The 18,807-nt window shown below is 37.8% G+C and overlaps 2 protein-coding genes across 2 annotated transcripts in view; one reads left to right on the top strand and one right to left on the bottom strand.

The window, feature by feature from the left end:
- The window catches only part of LOC102200027 (calpain-1 catalytic subunit-like), a 21,443-nt gene extending 12,668 nt beyond the window's left edge, over positions 1–8,775 (bottom strand). The window contains exons 1-15 of the mRNA XM_013912364.1: positions 8,524–8,775; positions 8,019–8,088; positions 7,819–7,937; positions 7,209–7,342; positions 6,952–7,126; positions 6,172–6,243; positions 6,006–6,091; positions 5,716–5,790; positions 5,429–5,589; positions 2,476–2,633; positions 1,866–2,074; positions 1,711–1,750; positions 1,601–1,606; positions 311–368; positions 161–222 (exon numbers count right to left, since the gene is read on the bottom strand). Coding sequence (XP_013767818.1) covers positions 161–222; positions 311–368; positions 1,601–1,606; positions 1,711–1,750; positions 1,866–2,074; positions 2,476–2,633; positions 5,429–5,589; positions 5,716–5,790; positions 6,006–6,091; positions 6,172–6,243; positions 6,952–7,126; positions 7,209–7,342; positions 7,819–7,937; positions 8,019–8,088; positions 8,524–8,775 — 1,677 coding nt within the window. The remainder of the gene's footprint in view (positions 1–160; positions 223–310; positions 369–1,600; positions 1,607–1,710; positions 1,751–1,865; positions 2,075–2,475; positions 2,634–5,428; positions 5,590–5,715; positions 5,791–6,005; positions 6,092–6,171; positions 6,244–6,951; positions 7,127–7,208; positions 7,343–7,818; positions 7,938–8,018; positions 8,089–8,523) is intronic.
- Positions 8,776–12,345: 3,570 nt separating this feature from the next.
- The window catches only part of LOC102199756 (calpain-3-like), a 13,336-nt gene continuing 6,874 nt past the window's right edge, over positions 12,346–18,807 (top strand). The window contains exons 1-11 of the mRNA XM_005739024.2: positions 12,346–12,370; positions 12,638–12,892; positions 13,446–13,515; positions 13,631–13,749; positions 13,962–14,095; positions 14,189–14,363; positions 15,780–15,854; positions 16,089–16,174; positions 17,095–17,169; positions 17,631–17,791; positions 18,441–18,641. Of these exons, the coding sequence (XP_005739081.1) occupies positions 12,656–12,892; positions 13,446–13,515; positions 13,631–13,749; positions 13,962–14,095; positions 14,189–14,363; positions 15,780–15,854; positions 16,089–16,174; positions 17,095–17,169; positions 17,631–17,791; positions 18,441–18,641 (1,333 nt within the window). The 5' untranslated portion in view covers positions 12,346–12,370; positions 12,638–12,655. The remainder of the gene's footprint in view (positions 12,371–12,637; positions 12,893–13,445; positions 13,516–13,630; positions 13,750–13,961; positions 14,096–14,188; positions 14,364–15,779; positions 15,855–16,088; positions 16,175–17,094; positions 17,170–17,630; positions 17,792–18,440; positions 18,642–18,807) is intronic.

Here is an 18,807-nt window from a genome sequence, read left to right as displayed (position 1 = left end):
GCGTTTAGGTGCACCAGGTCTGTCCAGCGTCCTCCCCCGCCACCTGATCCAACTCACCACCAGGTGGTGATCAGTTGACAGATCATGGAGAACATGTAAATCTATTATTTGCATTGTCTGAGTGACTATGACAAATGTCACATGCACCACAACAGGATACATCCATTAATGCAACCATGCTGCGACAGGCGTCAATACTGAAGCCTCCAGATTTCAGGTCTCCTAAATGAAACAGAAATATATATTTCAGCAATATACAGTATAACTATAGGTCTTGAGCTCTTAAGCTGTAGTCTCTTGAAGTCCAAACCTTTTAGGATGTTTTCATTTAGAAGCCTCTGAAGCTGCTCAGCATCCACTTCTTCATACTGGAAACGAAAACAGGATTTCTCTTATACTTCTGTTTATGAGCCTCGGTCACTTGTTAACGTCCAAATTAAACTGTCCACACACACTAGCAAACACACACTCTGACTAATTTGTGTATTGCTGTAATTTCTCTTTTACAATACAAAATCTTTGCTAGCTTTAGCAAAACTCTAACCCATCAAGCTAAATATTACGAGTTGTAATCCAGTTATTTCAAGTTGCCCAGAAATAATTATTTTAGATGGAAAAGGTGGATACATATTTTGATGATTAGCACTGAAGTAATGCATGGCTATTAGTTCAGCATGTGGGTGCAATTCTAGGGCCACTGTTATTCACAGTTCTCATAATTAAGTGAGTTACACATTGATTTTTGTCGTGTCTGGAAACATCTAAGTGCTTTCAAAAAAGAGTTGAACTCAGATTAAAACCCTTTTTTAAAAAAAAAAAATGTTTCCAATAAAGCTGGCTAACATTACTTAGCCAGTTAAATATTGCTACTATTCATAGGATGCTAAATTAGAAAAAGTTTGTCTATAAATACCTTGGTTTTATTACTATGGACACTGAACTTGTCTTAAAGAAATGTGTAATTTAGAGCTATACAATGCTAATATTTAAACAGTCTTTTTCCATTTTCATATTTTATTTCTGTCTTATTTATATCAACTTAGTTCTTCAGTAAGTTAAGCTTTCTTCACCCTACTGACCCAATAATGATGTGTCATACAAGATATGCATATTTTGATCCTAGCTTAAATTGCTACTAAATAACCAACAGTGAGAAGACAACTAAACCACAAGTGCATCTTCAAAGTAGCCAAAAAATTAATCAGGATGATTAAGCTTTCACTTTAAAATTTCTCACTTTTATACACAACTGATGTTCTGTTGTGGATTTTTTTAGTTGAGAACAAATGTAACGAAATGCATTTAAACTTTCGCGTTAGCACGTTTTATGTTCATTGTATACAGAAGTCAAACAGTTTTATTTTGTGCACTGAAGTATAATAGTTAGTCAAACCTCTCACAGATAAGTTTTAGATAAGGATGAAAAAAATCTTATCAAACAAACAAAAGTTTCCACTGTGTGATAAAACTCAGTCTATATAAGAGAAATAGTAAACTCAACAGTGTCAAGTATGCTCGTGAGAAAATAACAGGAAGTTACCTTGTCAGAGTGTTTATGGAAAAACTCTCTCCTTTGTTCATCATCTTGTTGATTTTTTACCTTGACCTGAAACAGAGAAATTAAATTCTGTGTTAAACAAAAAGCTATTTACATATCATTTAGCATATAACACAACCGCAACCAGACGTGATTTATTGTTGAACACCCACCTTCTCATCAAGCTCATGTTTATGATCACCAGAATTATCACTGCAGAGAAAGAAAAAAATCACAATTTATTTGTTCTGGTCTGTTTTGCATATATCTCATGCAGATTGTTCCAATTTAGCAATGTTGTGTTTGCACAAACAATGAGCGTGCATACTAGCAGTTGGTCTCTGATTTTGCGTGGATGGTCAGGATAAAGGAGGCTGTCTCGTTGGGATTGAAGGTGGATGGCACAATCAAGTATTCCCCATGCTTTAACATAAAGAACTCCATCACCTCACGGGCATTCAGGTAGGTTTTAGTTTGGGCAACAGGTGCCCGGGATTTGAAGAACTCCTCTGTAAACTTCCCTCTCTGTGTCTTATACTGAAATAGCAGGTAGATATGTCAGTTATCTTACACCATTTAAAGTGGGACTGCTGTATCTGTAAATGGGAACTGGATACAAACTGTTTCTTACTTTTTCAGTCACCTTGAAGGAAATCAGTGCAAGTTGGTTCATGTTCAGAATAAGAAATATACTCAGTTAGTGTCAGAATACAACCCTAATGAAATCTGTATGCATCTTTTACTAATAATGATATGCTCTTCAAAGATGATGACAACTGAGCCAAAGGTTTAATCATTGAAGGAATAGCAGTGTAACCTTCAAGTTGAGGTTATCCTTATCACCATCCTGATGTGCAATACCTTTGCAACTTGGAAACGATTCAAAACATAAAAGTGTCATGACATTTCCATATTAGGCAGCAAAGAGTAATGTTTACCTCAAATATGAAAAACCCAATGTGGAGGTTTTGCGCCAGGTGTCTGTTCCTTTTTTCGGGCTTTTGCATGAGAGACACCATTATGTTTTTATCACCGTCTTTCTCTGAGTATCCACCGCAAATTTTGAAACGACACTGTGGATTAGTCCAGAAACTGTCTAGAAAGCAAATAAAAAACATGGTTTATTTGCTGGACACAAAAAAATGAAAGTTCAAAAATGAACCTGAAAGCAAGGCTGGTTAAATAGTCCAGGTCAGGTGGGTGAAAGGTTCACTGAACTTTTGTTTAATAAATGACAAAGTCATGCAATTAAATGAGCTATATAGATAATATACTGTGGAAAAGACTTTACAACTCTGTTTATGGGTCTGTATTGTTATGGATGTCCAACTTATTCTTTCCATTCACAAGAAAAAACTATGTTACCATATTTGGGCTTTTAATATTGTAACATATTTTTTACTACTGGTTACAGAATTTTAATACCTACAATACTTGGAAAAAATAGCTGAAATTTGCATTCACATTTTTTTTAGTTTAACATAACAGAGTTATGTTAAACTAAAAAAAATTAAGCAATGACCTTAATACTAACTACACTAACTAAAGAACTTGTTGCCCTATTGGACCCATTGTTAATTTTAGGGTCCGCATCAAGACTAAAAGAATAATCTTATTTAATAATTGCTGAAATAAATTCCTACATAGCACCTATGACCTTCAGGACTCTTTTATCTCTTTTAATTGTCTATTTCATCAGATATAATAAGATGGATAAAGAAACCGAGGTTCATAAAAATCTTAAATGTGAATCTGTTAAATATTAAAATCACACAAACACTACATGTATGTGTTCGTGCTTTACCAATTTGTGCTTATTTCGGTACATTCTTTCTAGTATACACTCTCGGTCAAAAGTTTTAGAACATCCCAATTTTCCCAATTATTTATTGCAATTCAAGTCATTCAAGTCCAGTGAATAGCTTGAAATGGTACAAAGGTAAGTGAACTACCGGAGATAAAAAAGATAAATAAATAAGATTTTTTTTTAAATGGCGTGGTTAATGTACAAATTAATGTACATTTTTGGAATTATACACAAAGACCTTTTTCATGGAACACAAAATGGGTTAGCAATTAAAAGCTGTGCTGGGACAATGGAGGTTGATCAAGCTTTGAAAACTTCAATTACTGATTCCTACATGGGTTCCAACTTTTCTGGATTCCTTCCAACCCCCTCTGTCTGCATAAAAGCAGTATGAAACACACTGTGGTACCATACCCTTGTGATCAGTTGAACAGTACCGTACTGCAGAAAGCACTGTGTTGCTACAAAAATGGCCAGAAAAATGCAATTAACAATGGAAGTGAGACAGACCATCATAACGCTTAAAAATGTATCCTGAAAAATTGATTCTGTTCATCTGGACGAAGCGTTTTCAGTCGGAGAAACATTTCATGACAGTGAGTACTGTTTTCTTCCCCATCAAAAGGCACTCAGAAACTGGAGCAAACTCTGACAGGAAGAGGTCTGGCAGACCCAAAGCCACAAATGGTAAATGGCCTGCATTTGTATAGCGCTTTTCTAGTCCATAGGACCCCAAAGCGCTTTACACTACATTCAGTCATTCACCCATTCACACACTGGCGATAGCAAGCTACATTGTAGCCACAGCTGCCCTGGGGCGCACTGACAGAGGCAAGGCTGCCGGACACAGGCGCCACCGGGCCCTCTGACCACCACCAGTAGGCAAACATGGGGTTAGTATCTTGCCCAAGGATATTTGGCATGCAGCCTGGGATTGAACCACGGACCTTCTGATTAGTGGCTGACCTGCTCTGCCACCTGAGCTACAGCCACCTCAAATAACTCAGAGGACACGTTTCTGAGAAACTACGCGGCTCACAGGACAACAGCTTCAAGCACAGTTTAATAGTGGTCATAGTAAGCAAGTCTCAGTTTCAACTGTGAAGAGAAGACTTCGAGCTGCAGGTTTGACAGGACAATGCTAAGACATCAGAATAAGACAAAGAGGCTTGCCTGGGCCATGAAACATCGCCACTGGACTACTGAAGACTGGAAGAAAGGTATTGTGGACTGATGAATCAAAATTTGAACTCTTCGGTTCACCATGCAGGATCTTTGTACTCAAGTAGGGGAAGAATGGTTCCACAGTGTGTGGCATCAACTGTCAAACATGGAAGAGGAAGTGTGATGGTCTCAGGCTGTTTTGCTGGATCCAGGGTGGGTGACTTGTACATAGTGAGAGGCACCCTAAACCAAAACAGCTACCAAAGCAATCTGCAGCGCCATGCAATACCCTCTAGTATGCACCTAGTTGTTCAGGTGTTCATCCTACAGCAAGATAATGAACCAAAACATAAATCCAAGCTATGCCACAACTACCTCAGGAAAAAAAGAACAAGATAAGCTTGAAAACATGGAGTGTCCAGGACAGTCTCCAGAATTAAATCCCATCGAGCTGGTTTGGGATGAACTGGACAGAAGAGTGAAGAGCAAAGCAACCTACAAGTGCCACACATTTATGGGAACTTCTGCAACAGATATGGGAAGAACTTTCAGAATAATATTTGATTTCTATTGTAGAACGAATGACACAGGTGTGTCCAGCTGTTCTATGGTAAATGGTTATTGGACTGATTCTTATATAGAGCTTTTCTCTCCTGGAGCACTCAAAGCGCTTTGTATCTGCCAACGGTGGCTACTTTGAAGAGTCAAAGTTGATAGTACATTTTGGTCTCTAAATTGATTCCATGATTTATTTTTTTAACTCCAACTGCTTATTTGAACAATGTTTTCATTTCAGAGTGCAATGAGACAGTAAAATGCATAATTTTCACAAAAAATAAATAAAATTGGGGTGTTCTAAAACTTTCAACTGATACTGTATGTATTTAATGTTTCAACGCATTTGCAATGAGATTTAATACCTCTGTAATTAAGGCAACCTCCAGCAGTGGTTCCTGCAACCCATCGGCCCTCATACACAGAGGTCGTCCACTGACTAGAGTCACTTTCATTAAAGAAGTCAGGAGACAGCCCGCAGATGTCAATATCTGCGTAGAACTTACAGAAATCTTCAAAGGTCATCCTGTAAAAATCAGATGAATTTTGAGATTACTTGTTTTACATCTGGATGGGCTGTTAGGGTACAATGCAAAAAGTGTTTGTATTTTGTGTTTGATTTTTTGTTTTTTAATTTCACAAGTTTTCTTACCAAAACTCTCCATCATCAGCCACTGAAAGGCACATTTCACGGTCTTCAGGACTCACAGTTTGCCACAGAGGAGACCTCAAAGAAAATTTGTCATTTTATTTAGACAAAGAGACAGCTTTTCAAAATTCTTTTGAATATTCAAAGGGAGTTCAGAAAAGCTCTCCTGCATGCGTCCACAGCCATACTTGAAATATAATCTTTACACTAGATAGAAGGCTACCACATAGGTTTTGACATTGATTTGCTTTCCATCTTTTAAGTTGAGAGCCATGAGTGTGAGTCTGACTTACCGATCACTCCAGTCTCCTTTCCACTCTCCTTTACCCCAGGGATTCCACAAACGCACAAGGTATACGATTTTTCCTCGACTCATCATCTGACCGCAAACCACCATTTTTTTTTGTTAATTTTAAGTATCATTTGATTTTTTTTTCTATTTCCAGTACAAATCTTTACCTCTTTGATACCTGTCACAGTGTATGCATGGCCTGCAACCAGTCCATTTGGTAATATTTCGTTACCAGATGTCTCCTACAAGACAAAAGCATTTGCCACTAGTAAAGCAGAATATTATACATTAAGAACATCAACTTCTATTGATGATGATGAAGCCAATAAATCATTTTACGTGTGCAAGTGACTGTGAAATTGTTTGCTTGTGGCTAAATTCGACACTATTTTGCTCAGATGTTTTTCAAAATGTTATTTCCTTGCAGAGTTAAATATATACTAAATGTCAGACTGGCATGAGTACGCACAATAACTGAACAAAAGCAGCTTTGGTGTCTTAAAACAGGACCCATTCATTTATATCAAACTGGCTCATGTAAGCAAAGGTTTTCCAGCATTTGAGTCTTGATTCTCTGTCTATAGCACACACAGAGCCATCCCTGCCTTGCCAATGAACTTTATCCTTGGGTAATGTCAAGACCATGTTATAAGTGTTACAAACAGTCGTTTTATAGCGGCATTTATAAAGTGACTGTAATAAAAGCTTATAACCATGACTAAGGTCTTTTTAGCTGCTTTGGCAGATGTTTAAACCTCTGTCTCTAGGTAGATTCTGACAAAATGATACCAAAACTGCGCCGGATACAGTTATAAAACTTTATAGGTGTTTAGTGAGATCAAAATGAAAGTATAAAAACAAGTCCTGTATGAGTGAGTATAGGGCAGCAGTAGTATCAGGGACATTAAGCCAATGCTGGTGCTTCTGTGTGGTGTAGTTCTACTTACCCTGGGAGGTGTACCACTGCCCATCAGTGTGTTTGATTTGCCAGCTCTGCAGATCAGCCCCCACAGGCTTGGACTCGGTTGTGACAGCTCGATGTTAATGTGGACGCCACCGGTGAAGTCCATCATAGCCTCTGAAGGAGTTCCAGCAATCATGTCGGAGTAGGAACCACAAACCCTGACAGGATAATACAGTTTTTTTAATATTTAGAGAAATCATACCTTCAACTCTCATTATGTCTAAGATTAAGATTGCATACTTAGCATAGGCTTTCTCCAGGAGAGCAGGCCAGAACTCATTTTGGTTTTTGGAATGAACAAAGATTAGTCTGCCATTGATTGTTGGTAGTTTGTCATCAATGACCACATCCTCCCACTGCCCAAATCTCCAGAACTGGGGGGAAAAAGAATCTAGCATGTCACTCTTGATTTATTATTTAAAAAAAAAAAAATGTCTTGTAGCGTGTTGGCGCTCGACCTCGGTCTGTAAAAGTGATGATAGATGAAAAGATGATTTGGGCCAGGAATTTTGTTCCCTTTTAGGCCAATCTGATATTTAGGAAAATGCATATCCAGCAATTTATTTCCTCTCCTGTGACCCTAAAAGTTGCAGGATTCTGCATTTACGTTACACACAGTTTAGTTTCAACATGAAAATGTGTTAAAATAAAATATAAGCAGTAAAAAAAATTTAAAACCCATAGCACATGCTTTTTAGCTAGTTTATTCTGCTGTGGTTAAAATACAAACAAAAAGGAACATCTCAAAAATAAATAAATAAATCACTAAGTATTTTTGACAGGTGTGTTTTTATTGAACACAAGTAGTGATCAATAAAAATAATTTGTGTTGTTATATGTTGGTGTTTACCCTGAAGTGAAAAATCCCACAGTAGTTCTCATCAAATCTTTGTTCAAGCGGGACAACTTCTTCGAAAATGGATTTCTGGAACGTCAGCGCTCCGATTGACGCAAGAAACCAGCAGTTTCCTGTTCAAAAATATTCTCAGGGTTACCACAGGAAATCAGGTGAGGAGAACAATAAATATATTCATGAAGACATTTCCCTACCTAGTTTCCCTTGACCAAAATCAAACCTGGAGACTCCGTCAAGTACTAAGACTGGAAAACGAACAATTTCCTGAAAAAGGGAGAGTGCTGATCAGGAAGTAAAGTTCTGGAAGTGTTAAAGGAAAGGATGCACATTTCTTTTAGTGTATCCTTCACAAAAATGTGCATTTATTCATCCACACTGAAATAATCTTTCAATTATTTTAAGAGTCACAATAGCATGTTGAAGACTGTTGTTTCGTTGAACCAAACAAAAAAGCATACCTGAAATCTGTTTTTGGAAAGTATAAGAGAAGGTATTACTTGTACTTAAAGCTGCAGTGTATCAAATATCTGTGTCGAGCTCTGACAAACTAAACCAGAAACCTGACTGTGCTGTTTTTGAACCTTAGAATAAGAAATTCTTTGTGTAGTGAGACTCAATCTAAATGCAGTGAAAGTACTAAAACTGAATTGCTCTTTTTATAATCAGCTGAGCAGTTTAGCTTTACAAAATTACACTCACTGCTGGTCGCCGCCACTCCACACAGGCCAGTTCAGAAGGGCTCAGTATGCCATGGCGTAGTATCTCTTGACCAATGGACCTTCTGTCAGGTAGAAATGTCTCATCAATGAAGCTTACTCCTCTTGTGAGGCAGTACTGTTTCAACTGCTCGTAGTCTTGGCCCAAGAACTTCTGGGGCTTGGTGAATTTTCCGAAACCGTCCTTCTTGTAGCGGGCCTCTATGATGTTCAAGCATACACCGGGAGGAGGCATCACTGCAGTTTTTGAACTGTTTACAAGAATTTTGCATTAAAAATCCAGAAAATATAAGAGATCAAAGAACGCAGCACTACCTATTTAGGTTGGGTATAGATCAAGGGTGTAGGAATGGCATTTCAAAATGGGAAGTCATGACAGAAATGATACATATTTTAAATAAATATAATGAGCTACAGTATGATGGAAAAAGATAATTCCATTATGGTGCATAAAATCATATTTGCAGCTCGCTGAAAAAGAGCAAAAATGAGTTCAAACTTTAGATAGTTCATGTGAAATTATTGCAAATTGCGGTTCGCCCAACTATTATGAAACATAGTTTACAACAAGATTATTATTAACATTATAATACTAATAATAATTAGGCATTTTTGAGAACTTTTTTGTCAGGAAAACAAGATTAAAGGCTTTTATATTAATTATTATGTTATATTGTTCCAAACATTAAAAATATATGTAAAATGTAAAGGTTTTCATTATGTTGGACCTTATTTGCACCCTGAATGGAAAAATTTTAAAGTATACCTTTAACATTCATTCTTTTTCAGGGGCTTCTCTTTTGTTAGTGTCTAATAATGTAAACAAATTCTGCTATAAACACTTTTTTTATGATAGTCTTAAAAATATAATATCTTCATGCATAAACAATACCTTGTAAGGTCAACTGTGTTAGGATGCCTGGGTCGTTGACCCAGGGTTTTTGAGTTTATTATATTATTTATACTTTCTAGTCTTTGGTTTCTTTGAGTTCTGTCTTATGGTTTATGTCTCTGTCTTCTTTAGTTGCTCTGTCTTCCTATCACCTGTATCCCCTTGTCTAGTTCGCGTCTCTGTGTATCCTTAGTTCCTATATCCCCGTGTTCAGTCAGTGTTTGTGTCTGCCCTGGTCCCACATCTCTGTTCCCTCTGTAGTGCCTGCATGTGAGTCTGTGTTATGTGTTTCCTGTTTTACTTTGAAGGTCTCTGTCTTATCTCAGTGTGTTCATTCCCTGATTGCTCCTTCTGTGTATTTAAGCCCTGTGTTTCTCTGTGTCCGTGTCGCAATCTACTGTTTACCTTGCTGTGTGTTCTGTCATTCCTCCAGTTTAAGTTTATTTTGAGTTTTTCCAGTTATGTTATATTTTGAGTATCACATTAAAGCCATTTTGAGTTCACGACTGTCTCCGGAGTCTGCACCTTGGGTCCTATCCCTGTCCGCACACAGCCGCCACCTAACAAACTGCACCAGTAATAACATTTGAACTTACAAAGCCCATAGTTTGCATTCACAGCAGCAGGAAGGACCACACTGATACAAATGCAAATTAAGGATCATCTGGTTTAAAGTTTTAAAAGCAGGTCTTACCTCACTTACTCAAAAGTGAAAAGCTGTGCAGAAAAAGGTGTAGTTGCGTCGCGGTGAACCGGTGGGTGAGAACCAAGTAGCTTCGACTGTGCATTTAAGCACCTGAGGCTGTGCACGCCGTCCTTATGTTTCTAACACAGATATGAAAATCACCTTTGAACAAACCACGCCTGTGCTGACCTGTAGCTCATAGTAATCTACTTCCTGCAAGCTACTGTATGACCAACAGAGAGAGGACCTAAAGAGAGTTTCACTTCATTCAAGTGACCCTCCACTAGCCCATATTTATGTGTATCATAGTCTTATACGTTTATGTGTTTATGGTATCCACTTTCACGTTTAGAGAACAGCAGTTGCTGTTAATGGTTAGCCTGTCAGCAGTAAAATTGAAAGTACTCACTGCTTGCAGTAGAGTAGAATAGAATAGAATAGAGTGCCTTTATTGTCACTAGACAGATGTACAATGAGATACAGAGCATCTCCTGCTCACTATGGCTGTGGTTCTTGTTGGCTTCCAGTATTTGCAGTCCTCACAGTGTGACTGAAATCTGTTTTTTATATCTTTGTGTGAACCTCAAAAGTTCTATAGTTGATAAATAACTGTTGCCATAAAAAAAAATCAACATTAGTCACCATTTTGAGATGATCTCAGCAGACTCAGTGACGTGCTGAACACATTTAAGAAATCATTCTTTGTTTCTTAAAACAAAGCCCATATATTATATTTGTGTGACAGCCATCCTAAACCAAATTTGTGCCCACACACCTGTCAGACAAAGAGCCACTTTACCCCGTCTGACCCAATTTACTTAGTTAATTACCTTTAAGCAAACATACAAAGAAAACCCCTAATAAGACCTGTTACTGGGAGTCACATGGTCAGTAAACTGTCAGCGTATGTGTCGCTTTAGAACAAACATCCTATGAAATATAGACGTTTGAAGCAAAGTGTCCTGCCCTAAACAGCAGCATGAAATTTATAAATTGAGCACATGGCTTGGACGTATCCCAGGCTAATGTAAGGTGTGTGCCAACTACCATGACACACCTGCCACCATTAGCGTTAGACTTAATGATTATTCACTGTGTAAACAATAGCAGGCACACAGTTGCTTTCTGGTGCTGCTAAGCCTTGTTTAGTTAATAGGTCAAATTTAACAACTGAACTGACATTACACTGGCAAGTCAAGCTGAACTCTCTGTGACTGAAGTTACTAAAGGAACCAATATTGTATTTATAGTTAACCTTTTTTCAAAAAGAAAGTGAAAAAATATGGTTAAAAATAGTTTCTTGAGTCCAGAAGGGCAGCGTCAGCCTACTTTAATGAGCAAAGTTAATTCAAAGGGTAATGAAATATTATATAGGCTGAGATACAGCTACTATTGGTCTGTGTATTATCTGTCAATCCATTCACAATTTAATTCAAGTCATAATTGAATTTTTGTGGTATAGAATAAGAAGTATTTACTAACTCATATTGAATATTATCAAAAGAATTAATTCACATGTTAATTATGTGTTATAATTTATTTTAATGTGAGATGGGTACATTTGCGTGCTACCATCTGCACGGTAGCATGCAAAGAACAACTATAATCTCCCATATTTTAAAACATGTTTAAAAATGTCATCTTTGGACTTTAATACAGGGAATCTGTTACCTGTCTGTCATGAGAGCTCCACCCTGAAACTACACCTTAAAAACACAAAGGCAGATGCACAACAGACGACATCTGCTTTCTACATTTTGACTCTCAAAAAAACAGTCAAATTACTTTGTTTAGACAACGTTTTAAGGTGATTTGAATGTGCTAGTTATCTTTTTTCATAAAGACTATGTGAAAAGTGGATTTATATTTGAATCATTCAAAACAAAAGCAACCATGAACTCACAAAAACTCAAACCCTGGATTCAAAACCGAGCTATTTTCCCATCTTTGCCGTATTAGGTTTTGCATTTATCATTAATCATTCTTGGGCAGCTCATGCTTTGTGACTTGATACTTGCATATTTGCAGAGTTGACTGACTTGGAAGCTTTTAATCATGTAAATGTCTGCATTTCTTCTATTCTTCTCTCCGTTTGTGAACAACAGACAGCTGTACCAGTAAAAAAAAACAGATCAGGGAGGGCTTATTGAATTACGATCACGTGCTGACAGAAGTAGCCTCGGGCATTTACAGGTATGATAAAAACAGCAGAGTTTCTCTCCACCCACAGTCACTGCTGTCTAGCTTTTTGAGGTAAGGCAAGGTACTGTACTCGTACTGTAAACATTCTTAAGCAGCTTGGCTTGCACTTTTTTTTTTACCTCTTTTTGTAACAGTTATGTGGTGTTGGTATTGTTACATTATTAACGCTGAAAAATACTTTACAGTCTTATGTAAAAGACTGTTGTGTAAAGGAGTACACCTACTTAGTGATGTCCTTTGGGCACATCGAAGAAGAAAAACGAGTTTGTGTAATGAGAATTAAAGCTAATCTTTACACTTAATGTTTGTTTTCAACAGCTTTCAAACCCTGCAGCTATGCCTCCTCCAGGTGTGTGCATGAACATCATCAGTGCACGCCACATGAAAAATGGCTACGGGACTGTCACCAACCCCGAGAGGTTCCTAAACCAAGACTTCCACCAGCTGAAACAGTACTGTCTCATCCAACATCTAAGGTACATCGATGAGATGTTTCCCCCTGACAGAAATTCAATCGGCAATGGGATACTGACGCCTTCTGACCTTGACCGAGTGGTGTGGCTGAGACCAGGGGTGAGTGTTGCATTGGCTGAAAACCCCAAATGCAAGTACATATAATCATGAAAGCTGTTTGAGGAGAGGGTGTGGTCTGTGGCTCTGCTGCAGAGGAGTGGTGGGGCATTGGGTTTGGTGGGCAGTGCCAGTGTAACTGATCACACCAATCGGTCCAGCTCTGCAGCTCCTCTGCAGTGGAGCCGAAGGCCATACCCCCACCACGCCGATGCTCTAACAATCTACAAATTTAGATAGTTAATGCTCTTCATGAAGCATAGAAATCTGCTAATTCATTTGTACGTTGGGTTATTGGAACCTTTGTTTCATGGTGTGCCTGAATGCTTTACCAACCACAAACGAGGATGCACATTTTAGCTGCATGAAGTATTTCTTCAAGGGAAACAAAGACAAAACTCTATGAAACACCAACTGTTAATTTGCCAAATGATTGTTAATGTTTCTTTAACTTCTATAACTTTTGTTGCAGTAAGCCCAATAATAATAATGATGATAATAATAAAGAAATAATAACAATAATCCATAAAGATAAGAGTTTGTTTTGTTATTTCAGAAAATTGTTCCAAATCCATCGTTTGTTGCTGACGGGGTGTCCAGGTTCGACTTTGGTCAAGGTTGGGTTAGTAAGTATACTTATTCTTTCACTTCTTCGTGTCAATCTAACCATAATCAGCACAATTACTACTGCGATATCTGCACAGTAAATCATTCTGACAACTCAACTACATATTTTTACAGAAAACTGCTGGTTTATTGCCTCTATTGGAGCTCTGACATTTCAGAATCACATCTTTGGACAAGTTGTTCCACTTGAGCAAAACTTTCACGAGGATTACTGTGGACTGTTCCACTTCAGGGTATATACAGTACCATAATATCATTCATACCATTGAAAAAGTCAGTGGTAAAATGTTGTCTGTACATTTTAAAGTTGTTTAAGGAATTACTTGAAATATTACGAGTCTTTTGTTTTGATATTCTGCCATTGCCAAAGATAAATATCTAAAAGCAGGTTGCATTAAACAGTGCATAAAACCTTTTCGCTTTCTCTTCTCTCTCAACTGCTTAGTTCTGGAGATTTGGAAAATGGGTGGATGTCATCATTGATGACAAACTACCAACAATTGATGGCAGACTCATTTTTGTCCACTCCAGAGATCCAACTGAATTTTGGCCAGCTTTGCTGGAAAAAGCCTATGCAAAGTATGTAAAAACCCTGTGTTATTTCTCAGTTTACAGTGCTCTTTGTGGGAGTTATTTGTCAGTAAAAATAACAATATATCCACTTTTTTTCAGGGTGTGTGGTTCCTACACAGATATGAATGCTGGAACTCCTGCTGAGGCATTGGTAGACTTCACTGGTGGGGTCCACATTTATATTGATCTGTCAAAGCCCCCTCCAGACCTGTGGGAAATGATGTGTCGAGCTGGTCAATCCAAGTCACTGATGGGTTGTGGGACACCACAGGGTGTAAGCATTGATTTACACCACATAAAGCAACATGCTGCCTTGTAATCTTTGTTTTGAAAACAGTCAGGGGTGTCTGTCTGACTGAAAGATCGGGTGATAAAAAAAGAACCTTCAGAATAATAGCTCTTAGCTCAGAGTTATCTTCTCCCAGCAGAAAAATAAAAACACTGTGTTGGGATTGTTCCAGTGGTTTGATAACTCCCCCATTCACAGCGGCTGGAAATCTACCTGTCACATTAAAGTAAACAGCACCGCCCTGTTTCCCTGAAGTTAAGCGCAATACCTAGAAAGCAGTACAGTTTAATAGAATGAAGAAAATCCCGTACATGTTAATGCAAGAGTGAACCACTCTCAGAGCCATAGTATGTTGTGAAAAGAAAACACTGGTAAATGTTTTTGACGATCATGTTTTTAGAGATATTTTTTATCAGAATTCAAATTAAAGTATAATCAGTGTTTTGCATGTAGTATCTTTCTAAATACCTTAAATTACAGCAGAACAGTACCAATACTTTGTGGGTTGCATTTCTGTTTGTATGAAAGAATCTTCACCTTTTTCATCATGTAGTTTATTTTAATTAATTAATGACCCATAAGTGGCTCCACAGGATCTTGTTTGGCCTCTCAAACAGTAACTACACGGATAAGTCTTTTCAGGCAGAGAGAGCTACTGATACATTAGACTCTGAAATACCTGTCCAGATGGTTTACTCTCATGATGAGTGAAAGCACTTAATCCAGCAGAAGCACGTCTCATATGATGTATGATAATCTTGCACCGTTTGAACCTTCACAAGAATTTAAGAAGCTGTTTGTTTTCCAAATAATGTTGATATATCCTACTGTATGAGCAAATACATGGGGCGACCGTGGCTCAGGGGGTTGGGAAGCGTATCTGTAACCGGAAGGTTGCCGGTTCGATCCCCGGGCTCTCTGTCCTGGTCGTTGTGTCCTTGGGCAAGACACTTTTTACCCTACCGCCTACTGGTGTTGGCCAGAGGGGGATGGCGCGATATGGCAGCCTCGCTTCTGTCAGTCTGAACAAGCTACAGCCGTAGCTTGCCTCCACCAGTGTGTGAATGCGAGAGAGAATGAATAGTGGCATTGTAAAGTGCTTTGGGTGCCTTGAAAAGCGCTATATAAATCCAATCCATTATTATTAAATGAAATTTAATTTGCTGACACACGAGTAATGCTAACATAAGCAACAATATACTGGTTCTTTACTACTTTGAAAAGCCAAAGTTTGCTAATATGATTTTGTTTTCATTTAAAATTTGCCAATTAGCCAACTTAGCTCGTTCTTGTGTGTTCACTATTTATTACCTGCAAGACTCAAAAGCAAAATGATATTTTTCTTAAGTTGTGCTAATTTAAACTGAACTTGGAATGTTTACATGTGTTAATTCTTTGTAGGAGACAACTGAAAACATTGTACTACCAAATGGGCTGGTCCAAAGCCATGCTTACGCTGTCACAGGTGTTAAACAGGTAAGGTCTGGAATTTATTTAAAAGATAATACAACATGCAGCAAACTAAAATAGAGTGGTTGTTAACGTTCTATTAGCAAGAGTTACGTTTTTAAGTTTCTAATGATGTTTACCTCAGCAAACAATTAATTTCATTCATTTTAAGGTAATAAAGGTACCGAGCTTGCATTTACTGTAAAGCAGTGTATTTTTTTTATTAAAGAAACTACAAATGTGGTTTCCTTTGGTGTGCAGATGATTAGCCGAGGGCAGATGGTGAACCTGGTGCGTTTGTGGAATCCCTGGGGCCACGGAGAGTGGAATGGAGACTGGAGTGATCGGTTAGAGCATCTTGCACTCACCATTTCTCTGGTTTTGTACCTCAGGAGAAAAAATACTGAGATAATTTAGCAGTGGTGGAATAGCATTATATATATATATATATATATTATGCTCACAGGGAAGTATCAAGAAGTCCTGTGTGTTTTGTTTTAGTAATTTCCTCAGTGATAAACTTAAGGGGCGATCGTGGCTCAAAGAGTTGGCAGTTCGTCTTGTAACTGGAAGGCTGCCGGTTCGAATCCCGGCTCGGATAGTCTCGGTCATTGTGTCCTTGGGCAAGACACTTCACCTACCTACTGGTCTTCTGTCAGTCTGCCCCAGGGCAGCTGTGGCTACAACTGTAGTTTGCCTCCACCAGTGAGTGAATGAATAGTGGAATTGTAAAGCGCTTTGAGGGCCCTGTAAAGCGCTATATAAATGCATTATTATAAATACATTTTTAGGCATGCAAGGAAGGGCTGAGGATAGCTGAGGATATGTGGATCAGAGCCATGAGAAGCTTTTGTGTTGGTTTCTTATCAGCGTAATCTCTTAATTATGAACTTCTTATGTAAGTGAAGAAAAAAAACCCACAGATGGCAAGTTTTGACAGGACTTGGAGGTTTTATTCTAGAGTTTCTTATTTTGAAATACTTGATGATTTTAGGTGTGGTTTGTGGTTTGGAGGCATTCTCTAATGGCTCTGTTTGAAACTATTGAAACAAGGTCTGTCTTGCACACGAGGCAGAAGAAAAAGTCTCCTGACAGCTCTGAAAGACTCTTTGTTGACTGCAAAGGTCACTAATTTCCCACACATCATCCACATAAGTAGAGAGGAGTAGTTGTAGCTTGAATGAGCTTAAATTTGAAAAGTTTAGAATATGACAATATTGTATTCTTAATATGCCTCCTCTTCCTTCTCTGAAAAATTTCCAAAAAGGTCACCTCTGTGGCAAACTGTGAGTCCTCAAGATCGAGATATGTGCCTAGCAGTCTATGATGACGGCGAGTTTTGGTAAGAAAAATCAAAATGTGACAAATGCAACACAGTAATTAGTTACACAATAATAAGTTCTTACCATAATTAAACAAAAGAAGAACAAAAAGATGCTTTCTAACCCTAAGTACTCAAATGTATTTGTGTTATACATCTCTATGCTCAAATGCTTAAAAGTTAAATTAGATTATATAGTTAGTTTCTTTGAACATAGTTTAATAGAATAATAGAATAATAGAATAATAGAATAATATAAATAATAGAATAGCTATTCGAGGGCAAAAGAGTCTATAGAGTTAGAATTTGACTTCCAGTGAAAGCTGCTAAACAAAAGCTGCTACGCTTTTGTGTAGATTCCATTAAATCAACAAATTGTTGCAGAATACATGCTTTTTATATTTCTGTTCATTTTTTGTTATCGTTCATTATCACGAAACTGCCAGAACTCATTATTACCTAACTTTATATCTGTTTTCAAGGATGAGTCTGAAAGACTTCTGTAAGACCTATTCAAAGCTCGACATCTGCTGCATGTGTCCTGACTTCCTGGATGGAAACTCTACCTGTCACTGGAAAACCTCCATTTATGAAGGTCGATGGGTTGCAGGAACCACTGCTGGAGGCTGCATGAAGAACCCTGGTATATTCAAAAGCTCTAATAAGTTAAAGCCTCATTAAATGCCTTAGTTATGGAAATAAATGATCTCTTTGCTACATCCATTTGCACAGCACCACATGCCTTTTAGCAATTCTAAACTAATTGCAACTATCATTTATTTCCTTTGCGCTATAATCAATCTTTGTAGACTACAGTGTGACCAAAATCCTGACCATACAATCTCACTGACTCTGAAAGGGTTCCTTCGAAGACGGGAACAGGTCTGTGACCACCAGCAGTCAGTTATCATCTTCAAAGTGACTTTGATGCTTCAAAATACCAATAAAACATATAAATATGATCAAATGGTAACCAGAGATAAGCACAGGAGTCTGGCAGTGATTGTAGTCAGAGGATAATTTTTTTTGGAGACAGGGTACTTCCTAACATATCATGTGGCCTATCCAATGACCTTGGAGGTGCCAAGGCCAAGGAAGTGCTATTTTTACTCTAGTGTGACTGAGCCATTAAATATAATTGCAATAATTTGGGAACTGTGAAGAGAAAGTGTCTTATTTCTGTGGAGTCAGTCTATCATCTTGTAGCTGCTTGTTAAGGTTTACTTAATAATAATAATAATAATAATAGATTAATGGAAAACTCCAAAATGATTTCCTTCTTTGCTTTTCAGAGAGCTTCTGGACAAATCCACAGTATCGGGTCAAGATTGATGAATTATCCAGTGAATGTGCTGGGAAACAGGGTGAAGTCAACATGCTGGTGTCTCTCATGCAAAAGCCAGATAAAAGGAATAGACGCCTGGTCCAGAACCTCTACATTGGATTTTCTGTATTTGAGGTAAAGATTAGCCTTTATTGTTTCCATCACACTGGTTAGATTGGTGTACTCTGCACTGCATGTGTAGAAGTCATGTAGTAAACTAATGAAAAGTGGGAGTTTTGTGCCTCATTTACAAAGAACCCTTCAATTCCTAAAGGTAATCATTAGTTTCCATTTAGCTTTTATAAAGACATAATTCACGTGATCTAATTTTTTTT

This window comes from Pundamilia nyererei, unplaced genomic scaffold (assembly GCF_000239375.1).
Source record: "Pundamilia nyererei isolate P.nyererei 1_Seehausen unplaced genomic scaffold, PunNye1.0 scaffold00088, whole genome shotgun sequence".
In the NCBI taxonomy this organism is placed as follows: domain Eukaryota; kingdom Metazoa; phylum Chordata; class Actinopteri; order Cichliformes; family Cichlidae; genus Pundamilia; species Pundamilia nyererei.
This window is presented reverse-complemented; position numbering and strand designations above follow the sequence as displayed.